Genomic DNA, 11,472 nt, shown 5'->3' with positions numbered 1-11,472 from the left:
ATATTGTTCCATAGTACTAAGGCCTCCTTAACTCTCCAACATTACAACATCTACATATATTTCTAATATAAACAATTACCTCATTAGACAATATATTTTGCATCTTTGTGCCCTGAAGAGTTAATTAATTGTCCAGCTTCTTTCAAGTTTCAATTTCTTGAGATAGTTTGCATGATAGAGGATGAGGAGTGAGTAGATAGTATACATAATCACAAAAATCATATTTTCCATCTAGATCAAGAGAGGGTTGTGGCATTCTGCTCTCAGACTTAATAAATTGAAATATTGTGAAAAGACAATCCATCATTCAATCATTTTTTTGGTTTGACGCTACCTTGACATTCCAAAGATGTTCCTCAGGCTATAGCAGCAGATGATTTCCTTAAGCGTTTTTCGCATTTCCTGACTCCTGAAAGCATAAATGAGTGGGTCGATGACAGAGTTGCACATGATGAGGATGAGGTACATGTTGAAGTGAGACATGAAGCACATGCAGTAGAGGTTTCTGGGGCAGGAGATCATAAGGATGAGGTGGAGAAAGAATGGAGCCCAGCAGACGATGAAGATCCCGAGAAGGATGGTCAGTGTGACAGCCGCCTTCATGCTGGCTCTCTGGTGGATGGAGTTGTAGCCGGGCAGGGCGGCGATGCGTTTGACATGAGAACGCGCCAGCATGAACATGTGGCTATAGAGGGAGGCCATGAGTGCTAGCATGATGAAGAACATGGAGACCAAGCACACGATGACGGATGTGTTGTCAGAATAGATTATGAAGACGATTCCACAGCCGGTGCAGAAGGTCCAAATCCCCCCGATGATGAGCGCAGCCCGGCGAACCGTCATGATGTTGTGGTATCGTAAAGCGTAGAAAATCGTGACGTAGCGATCAACGGCAATAGCTAGAAGACTACACATTGATGCTACCACAGAGATGCAGATCATAGAGTCAAACACATTGTCCATCTGTCGGATGAAATGGTCCTCAACCACCAACTGTCGGTTAGTGAGCAAGTAGATGACTATGGTCTCCCATGCGTTGGAGACGCTCACCAGCATGTCGGCCACGGCCAGGCTGCAGACGAAGAAATACATGGGCGAGTGTAGGTTTTTGTTTTTCACTATGGCACAAATAACCAGGATGTTTTCCAGTAGACTGACGATGCCAAGGATGAGGAACACCTCAGTGGCGATGTTGAGCTGCTCGCACGCTTTCGGCTTGGCATGGGATGGGGTCTCGGTAGCGTTGAGGAGGTACGAAACAGGACTAGAATTAACATAGATGGTCCAGAAGGGAAGAGTGGTTGTCTCTGAAGTGTTCATCTTGAGGAATTGAATGGGAGTGTTGTCTTTTCTTGGAGTCACTGTGATGGTGTGTAGGGCATCTTTAACCTGCACAAAATGAAACACAAAAAGTTTAATCTATAGGAAGAGTTCACTTTTAAAATAAAGGTTCTTTATTGGCATTGATGGTTCCTTGAAGAGCCTAAATTACATGGCTCTCAGAAATGCTTTATTCTGATTGGTCAGTTACATAATTCTGAGGTCAGTTATTCCACGACAAGGCCTTATAAAGATCACTCATCCATCTTTGGTTTATTTCAATCTGCTTAAACTCTTTCATCATCATCATCATCTGTACTAAACCCAAACCTAAAGTCAAAGAAAATGGAGATTGCCTCCATAAACATGGCTTCCACAGGGAGTTTTCCCAGGCCCAACATGGCCGTGATTTTTATTTTTCAAGAAGGAAGGAACCTGGTGTTTTAAGTTGAGAAGTTTATGAATGTCAGCCCCTGCATCCTATGCGATGACATCTCACTGATGGAGGGGTTTCGGATTGGACTTGATGACAAGCCCCACACAACATCCGTCACCACCCCAGAACCAGATCACCCTGTGTCCACGCCCATGCCCACTGCAGTTATGGAAGAGCCCAACACAGACCGAGACCAAACTGATTCCCGCCACAGAGCTCGTGCTTGGACTGATGTCCACTATGATGCCAGAGCCAGCACCACAACAAAAAGAACTTTGAGGATTCAGCTGACCATTTTGAACTCTTTCATCTTTATCATCATCTGGACTAAACATGACAGAGAAACATTTCTTATTATTGAACTGTTGAAAACAGTTGTGCTGCCTAGTTCATTATTAGTTCATGTTAACTAAAGTGTTAATTCACCCAACAATGAAATTTCTGTCATTAAACACACACACAAAAAAACAAAATAACTACTTTATTCAACAATTTCATCTCTCCTGTGTCAGTCTCCTACGCTGCATACATTCTATAGACAGTGCAGGCTACTCATTATTGGCCGGCTTCTGAGGCCAATACTGACGTAGAGTAGAACACGGAAACCTGCACTGTCAATAGAATGTAAACAGCGTAGTAGACCAATGGGAGAGACTAAATTGTTGAATAAAGTCATTATTTTTGTTTTATTTTTGCACACAAAAAGTATTCTTGTCGCTTCATAACATTAAAGGGTTAGTTCACCCAAAAATGAAAATTCTGTCATTTATTCTGACCTTCGTTGATCTTTGGAACACAAATTAAGATATTTTATTTGAAATCCGATGACTCAGTGAGGCCTCCATAGGGAGCAATGACACTTCCTCTCTCAAGATCCATAAAGGTACTAAAAACACATCTAAATTATGGTGCGCCAAAAAAGCGAAATAACGACTTATTTAGTAATGGCTGATTTCAAAACACTGCTTCAGGAAGCATCGGATCATAAATGAATCAGTGTGTCAAATCTGCCAAAGTCACGTGATTTCAGCCGTTTGGCAGTTTGACACACGATCCGATTCATGATTCGATACACTGATTCATAACGCTCCAATGCTTCCTGAAGCAGTGTTTTGAAATCGGCCATCACTATATAAGTCATTACTTCGTTTTTTTGGCGCTCCAAAAATATTCTCGTCGCGTTATAATATTAATATTGAACCACTGTACTCACATGAACCGATTTAAATATGTTTTTAGTACCTTTATGGATCTTGAGAGAGGAAATGTCATTGCTCCCTATGGAGGCCTCACGGAGACCTAAAATCCTAATTTGTGTTCCGAAGATTAACGAAGGTCTTACGGGTTTGGAATGACATGAGGGTGAGTAATAAATGACAGAATTTTCATTTTTGGGTGAACTAACCCTTTAAGGTTAAATCACTGTAGTCACGCTGACTATTTAAACATTGTCTACTTTTCTGGACATTGTATGTGGTAATTATGTTGCTTACTATGGGGGATAAAAAAAACTCACAGATTTCTTCAAAAATATCTTAATTTGTGTTCTGAAAATGAACGAAGGTCTTACAGGTTTGGAATGGCATGAAGGTGAGTAATTAATGACAAATATGTCATTTCTGTGTGAACTAACCCTTAATGTAGTTAATTAATGTTAACTAATGAACCTTATTGTAAAGTGTTAATGAAAATTCAATAAAAGCATTTATGTGAAATATTTTCAAAAATAATGTAAAACTGTTTGCTGTCACTTGATCAATTTAATGTGTAAATACTATGGCATCATTTTAGATTTGAAACCTTTCATATAAACAAATTTTATAAATATCAGTAGATTTAAAGCCACTGAGATAATTGAAAAAAGAAAAAAAAAGTCAAGCAATTCTCAAATGTCAGGATGGCACAACTGCAAATATGGCTCTTTTATTATGAATTGACAAGGTAATAAAAGTAAACATGATAATGCATCATCCGGAGGACCCCAACTGATCCTTGTGGCAGAGTGAAAAGGTTTGTAGATCTCTTAAATACTGGTAAAAATTTAATTTCAAGTATGGGTAGGTTGGTACACTTTCCATGTCAGGTGGTACAACTATATATATGCATGACTTCAGTTTTGAAAAGATTTTTTAAAAACACTTTTTTTGAAGCTTTATTTGTCAATGACCCATAGATGACAAAGAATAGGGATGTATTCAGGATGAAAACCAAACCGCATGTATGTGTCAAATAGAAGTTATTGACTAATTATGACATTTTGAAAAGTGTTCTTTTCTAGCTTTTCTGGATGTTGCCCACATCCGGAGAGCAAACCTTTCAAAAGACCCAGACGATACCTAATTACGGTTATGAATTTTTGTCTTGCACTAATTCATTATCTCTTGCTTTATTCTTTGAGATAGCACTTTAAAAGGTAGAAAAAAATATGATCACGCTCCAAGGTCTTCCAGCTCCTGCATGACATAAAAATCTAAGCACTAAACACATCCTCAAAAGCATATGATCATCCATTTCGTGACAGATGGCCAGTAGGGATTTGAAACAAGCCCATTGTTCATAAAAACAGCCCTGCAACTATTTTATCAGTGAATTACTTTTTCTGTAAAAGAGGAGATTTATCGTGGCTACTGGTGATCATCGCTCAGGTCTCTGGATAAAGGGTCTTCTATGTAAATGTGTGCGTCAGAAGGCTTTTGCACAATTGTGTGTCGTCTACTATCTGCTGATAACTGTACGGTAAATGAGTCACTGCCGACAGACCAAATACAAAGCTTTAGAAAACAAGAAAGTAAGAACTACACAGTTTGACAACCAAATCAAATGACTGTATCGATGGGCTGATAGTGGAAGAGCAGTAAATAACAAGTGTTCAGGGTTGGGCACAGAAATACTGAAATGACTTCAGCATGTACTTATTAAACTTCAGCTCATTCTCCAAACCCATGTGCTACCTGCAGGCATGAATAATGCCTCAAATAATGTGACTTGTTTATAAGAGGTAAAAACAAGTAAAAATCCTATAGATTTGAACTGACAGAAATGGGTCACATGAGGAGGTGATAAGCAACCACCCAGCACAGCCTATCAACAGCATACTAAAACAACCTAAAAATGCTTAGAACAATGCAACAAATTAAAGAAAGTGTTGGTGGTATATAACAGTGTTATATTTTAATGACTATGAAACATTTCATATTTTAGGTCATCTACAAAACGTACTGCAGTGGTGACTCACGCTCATGGCATCAGTAAACTTGGGTGAACTTGAGTGAGTGTGAAACAGCAACAGTGTTTCAGTCCACCTAACATTTACCCTGGTACATCTTGTAACATGTTCATCGTGCAAAGTAGCTCATTTCATTGTAATAGGTGACTACTAAACATCGAATTAAGTGCATGTTCAACATAATGACAGTGATTTTGACAAGACTTGTTCCTGGAGGTTTATTCATTAAAGGAACACTCCACTTTTTTTGAAAATAGGCTCACTTTCCAACTCCCCTAGAGTTAAACAGTTCAGTTTTACCGTTTTCGAATCCATTCAGCCGATCTCCGGTTCTGGCGGTACCACTTTTAGCATATCTTAGCATAGTTCATTGAATCTGATTAGACCGTTAGCATCGCGCTTAAAAATGACCAAAGAGTTTTGATATTTTTCCTATTTAAAACTTGACTCTTCTGTAGTTACATTGTGTACTAAGACCGACAGAAAATGAAAAGTTGTGATTTTCTAGGCTGATATGGCTAGGAACTATACTCTCATTCCAGCGTAATAATCAAGGAACTTTGCTGCCGTATCATGGCTGCAGCAGGCGCAATGATATTACGCAGTGTCTCTCACAAACGTCTCCATGGTTGCAAGGCACGTTCCCTGTGCAAGCAGGGGCTCACGGGCGCTGCGTAATATCATTGCACTGCTGCACCCATGGAACGGCAGAAAAGTTCCTTGATTATTACGCCTGAATGAGAGTATAGTTCCTAGCCATATCAGCCTAGAAAATCGCAACTTTTTATTTTCCGTCGGTCTTAGTACACGATTTAACTACAGAAGAGTCAAGTTTTAAATAGGAAAAATATCAAAACTCTTTGGTCATTTTTAAGCGAGATGCTAACGGTCTAATCAGATTCAATGAACTATGCTAAGCTACGCTAAAAGTGGTACCGCCAGAACCGGAGATCGGCTGAATGGATTAGAAAACGGTAAAACTCAACTGTTTAACTTTAGGGGAGTTGGAAAATGAGCCTATTTTCAAAAAAAGTGGAGTGTTCCTTTAAGTACCCTTGCAATCAGAGGGAAATTATGTTGGTCCTGTAAATATGTCTGTCTTGCTGAAGGTAAGCCTTTCAGCATGTTTAGTTGTTGAAAGCTTAGTTAATGCATATGGCATAATGTAATTTGAATTTATTCTAATCTGATGGACAACTGATACATTTTCAAAGTTGAGGCAGAGGTAATTAAAATAATAAATGTCATAATTTTCAGCAGCATTACACAACTGTAAAATAATGTCAGATAAATTAAAATGTTTCTCTGTGAATACTTCTATTGCCAACTTTAACAATTTCACATAAAATAAAAAAAAATAATACTAATAAAACAGAAATCCTTGCAGGTCCCAGGTGGCAGATAGAGAAAAAATCTGGGATATATTCTAGCCTGGTGCAAACACTGTAAAACCGAGATCTGACATTTCAAAGGATTTAATGTTGTTTTTTTCCAATATGTGCCATCATTGATTAAAGCAAAGCCCACCTACTCCCATTTATGCAAGGACTTATATATATAAATATATATATATATTGTAGATCCAAAGCTTAAATATTCATTTTAGTTTGAACCGTGATTCAGTGGCTTCCTTATACTGTTGTTCCATATTCCAGAGCTTCAGCTTCAGAACACAGTCATAGAAGTAGGCTGATTTATACTGATAAGACTGCTATAAGCTGGTTGTCACAAGTATGTTAGTTTCTTTGTGTTTTGGTTTTGTTCTGTTCTGTTCCTGTCTGCCTGTGTTCCTGATCCTTGTTTGATTCTTTGGTTACTGATTATGTATGATTACCACACTCTATATTTGTTGATTAGCCTCTTTGTGCATTCATGCCCTGAGTTTTCTTTAAAACCTTGTCTAGTGTTAACAGTATGTTATAGTGTGAAGTGCTTTGTTTTGAACATTTGTTTTGAACACCAAACGAGTATGAGCTGAAGAAAGTGTCTCCATCCACATCCATCTATCGTAAACGTACTCCACACGGCTCTGGGTGGGTTAATAAAGGCCTTCTGAAGCAAAGCGATGTGTTTGTGTAAAAAATATATCCATGCAATAAAAAATCTAGCTTCCACCAGACTGCCTTCCGTATTCAAGTTCCGAAAAATGTGTAAACTGGCGTCACGTCAATTCCATAAGTTGAATAGGGAAGGCGTAAGATGTAGCATAAGCTTTTTGAACTACAAGAGTTTTTCACTTTCTTCGTAAGAATCCAGATATTTTATTTCAAAACGTATTAAATATGAATATTTTTTTTTTACACAAACACATTGCTTCGCTTCAGGAGGCCTTTATTAACCCACCCAGGGCCATGTGGAGTATGTTTATGATGGATGGATGTGGATGGAGACACTTTTTTCAGCTCATACTCATTTGGTAACGCTTACTGCTATTATAAAGCTTGAATGCATCAGGATATTTATTAATATTTCTCCGACTGTGTTCATCAGAAAAAAGAAAGTCATTACACCTAGGATGGCTTGAGTAATGCCTGGCTCACACTACAGGAGTTTTAAAATCCTATCCGATTGTAAAATCTGGTTGCAGCACACACTTCAGGAGAATCTTTGCAGATTTTCTTCCCTCAAATCTTAAACATGCCCACACTACAAGATTTGAAATTCGCGGAGCATCACACACTACAAAATGTTATTAAGATTATCTGCCAGAGGAAGCGCGTCACGTGATCTACGCAGCAGATCGAAAGCGGATGTAAACAAAATGGATACTGAAACACGGAAACTTGCTGTAGCAATAATAATCGTTTGTTGTGAGAAAACACAAAAGCGGAAGAATAAACGAGTGTGGATGAAAAAATGGTTGAGGAGATGGGCTCAATGTGGATTGTCAGTTCTTCAGCGAGAAATGGAGGTAAAATTGACCTTTTATTACTATTGTAGTGTGCTAGAATGTTTTCCGTTATAATAATGCCTGCCTACTGTAGTTTAAAAGCGCTAGTGTCACCTTTTACATTGTAGATTCCTTGATCTTGGTTTCGCGGTCGCCATTTCGAAATGTCTGTCACTTCCGTCGCATCGTATACTTGTTTCCTATTGGCTATTGTGACAGTACTGATGTTATTACAATCTTGCTCATCCCGATAAATATCAAACATGTTTAATATGATCAGGTTTAGCCCGATTTGTGTGAGATCAGATCGGGAGGTGCAAGATTTTATCTGTGAATGTCTCACATTACCAGATAATCTGCGCCGAACATCGGAACCGATCGAGGTCGTGAACAAGATTTTTTTCTCAGATTCTCGGGAGGGGAAAATCGGGCATAAATTGGCCTAAAACTCCTGTAGTGTGAGCCAGGCATAAAGCTTTGGGTAATTTTCATTTGAAAGTGAACTAATCCTTTAACTTTTTTTTTGTGTTGGGACCTTATGAATCGTTCACTCTCTCTTTTTTTAAAAAACTTTTTTTTTAACTAAAAGCACAGTGGATCTGTAGTTCCCAGCATGCACTAAATGTTGAATGAGAGTAAATGTTGAAATTAATGTTAATGTTGGATATTCATGAACCAATCATCTCTTCCTACTAACTATAGCATTAAATAAACATGAATGAACATCATAGCGGATGTTGTTTCAATCGCGGAAAGACGTCAGTACACACCATTTTTCAAGTTCAAGTCCACCTATGTTAATCTGCTAACTCCCCTGACTGCTTTGTCGGACAAAATGGCAGATTCGCTGTTATGATTGGTTAGATCACCTGTCAATCAAACTTCTGGCGAAGGGTCAATTTAATAACGTTTCATTGATCAAACAATTTTTTTTTAGTGTAGAGTGTCAAATATCTAGTCCATATCATGTTTTTAAGAGTTCTCCAAAAGATACTCTCAAAATACATGATTAATTATGTCTGTCAGTGTTGCCAGATGGTGTAGTTACAGCATCTTCAAGCTGGGAATAGTAGTCTCATGCTGACCAGCAAAACCTTAACCCCTTAAAAAAAAAAAAGAAAGAAAGAAAGAAAAGAAAAGCTGGGATATGTACCATGTTATTAAATTGCATCTAGATTCAACATATCTTTGTTATATTCTAGCTAAATTCATTACCTTTAAATTCATATATCTGGAAATTGAGTGGTTGTGGGTAAAATTAGCACAAAAATCCACAAATGCACAACTTTGAAATGCACTCTTTAGTATCTAATTTCAAAGTAGTATAATTTAGGATGACATTCTCTAGTTTTCAAAGAAACAGTTTAATTTGGGGAAATCATCATTTTGGCTAGATAACACTATATTAAGTGCTAGAAAGTGTTTTTAGAATGGTAGAAGAAACCAGTCAAATTAAAGATTCACTGAATGGAGAGAATCATAGATAACATCTTTTCCTCAGGCCACAATTAATAAATCTTTTTCACGTTTAAAATAAATGGCTTTCCCTGCTTTTATGTTTTGTATTTTTTTAACCCATTGGACAGCCCTACTCCCACTATCATGGAAAAACAAACTCGAAACCTATGTGTAGATCAATTTGCTGATTGCAAAATGATTTGTGTTTGTTCAAAAAATAGTTTGCTTAAGTTTATCTGAAGCAGTACTAAACGGAAAAATGTGCCCTTGAAGAGCATTTGCGTCTTTATATAATGCCTATTTGCTTTTTTACTTCACACTTTATTATATGTTATTTATTTTAAAAAGAAGTGTGCAGAACATAAATATAAAAGCAGTCTGAGAGCATTAACTTTATATTCATAATGAAGATGTATTATTTGTTGTATTTATTTGTTTCTCATTACAGACTACTAATTCTGTTAAACATTAGTACATAAATGTTGCATTCTGTGTCTTTATTTATCCATGTTTGCTAGTCATATATAGCTCATTATTGCACAAATAAGCACTGCACAGATAAAGCAATGTTACTGTAGATTAACGCCATTAACTGTGTACTGTAGTGTGTTATTTTGTAGCAATATGTACATGAAAGTGTATATTGTGACTCCAAATACTCTTTTATAAGCTTACTGAAGGATGTTTCCACAAATAAAGTATGCTCTTAAAATTATGGCACCACTGTGCTGCATTAAAAAGTATAAAGGTCCTATTTTTATATACTAACTACCACTTCAGAAGCAGTTTCTGTGCTGTATTTACAGCGTAAAGACAACATTAGCTTGAACACCAGGCTATCAGTTAATTGTTCCATGTACTACATAGGTTAAGCATTAGACTCTCATTTAGACACACAATATTAAAACTGTACATAAAACATGGAAATAGAAAAATTAAAAGACAAGTTAAATATGTAAATATTAAATCAAATTAAATTAAAATATAATATTTTTTTCCACATATCATAATTTGAGAATACGGAAGAGGATTAGGGCCAAGCAATAATAAAAAAATAAAACCATCTCGAGATTAAAGTTGTTAAATTACGAGAAAAAAATTAAATTTCAAGAAAAAAGTCAAAATAAAATGTTGAGAATAAACTTGTTAAATTTCGAGAAAAAAGTCGAGATAAAATGTTGAGAATAAAGTCATTAAATTTCGATAAAAAAGTTGAGATAAAATGTTGAGAATAAAGTCATGAAATTACAAGAAAAAAAAACTTGTTGAATTTCGAGAAAAAAGTCGAGATAAAATGTTGAGAATAAAGTCATTAAATTTTGATAAAGTCGAGATAAAATGTTGAGAATAAACTTTTTAAATTACGAGAAAAAAACTTGTTAAATTTCGAGAAAAAAGTCAAGATAAAATGTTGAGAATAAATTTGTTAAATTTCGAGAAAAAAGTTGAGATAAAATGTTGAGAATAAAGTCATTAAATTTCGATAAAAAAGTTGAGATAAAATGTTGAGAATAAAGTCATGAAATTACGAGAAAAAAAAACTTGTTGAATTTCGAGAAAAAAGTCGAGATAAAATGTTGAGAATAAAGTCATTAAATTTTGATAAAGTCGAGATAAAATGTTGAGAATAAACTTTTTAAATTACGAGAAAAAAACTTGTTAAATTTCGAGAAAAAAGTCAAGATAAAATGTTGAGAATAAAGTAATTAAATTTCGATAAAAAAGTCGAGATAAAATTTTGAGAATAAAGTCATTAAATTACGAGAAAAAACTTGTTAAATTTCGAGAAAAAAGGTGAGATAAAATGTTGAGAATAAAGTCATTAAATTACAAGAAAAAAGTCGTTAAATTACGAGAATAAATTCGTTAAATTACGATTTTACGAATTACTTTTTTCTCATAATTTAATGACTTTATTCTCATAATTTAATGACTTTATTCTCAACATTTTATCTTGACTTTTTTCTCGAAATTTAACACATTTTTTCTCATAATTTAATGACTTTATTCTCAACATTTTATCTCAATTTTTTTATCAAAATTGAATGACTTTTTTCTCGTAATTTAACAAGTTTATTCTCAACATTTTATCTCAACTTTTTTCTCGAAATTTAACAACTTCTCGAGATGGTTTTATTTTTT

The 11,472-nt window shown here is 35.7% G+C and overlaps 1 protein-coding gene across 1 annotated transcript; it reads right to left on the bottom strand.

Moving 5' to 3' along the window:
• Positions 1-330: 330 nt before the first annotated feature.
• mc5ra (melanocortin 5a receptor) lies at positions 331-1,320 on the bottom strand. Its single transcript, XM_067411432.1, has one exon. It carries the CDS (start codon positions 1,318-1,320, stop codon positions 331-333), a length of 990 nt encoding a protein of 329 aa, XP_067267533.1.
• Between the last annotated feature and the right edge of the window lie 10,152 nt (positions 1,321-11,472).

This window comes from Chanodichthys erythropterus, chromosome 15 (genome assembly GCF_024489055.1).
Source record: "Chanodichthys erythropterus isolate Z2021 chromosome 15, ASM2448905v1, whole genome shotgun sequence".
Taxonomy (NCBI): Eukaryota; Metazoa; Chordata; class Actinopteri; order Cypriniformes; family Xenocyprididae; genus Chanodichthys; species Chanodichthys erythropterus.
The sequence above is the reverse complement of the archived record's forward strand: the minus strand, read 5'-3'. Positions and strand labels throughout refer to the sequence as shown.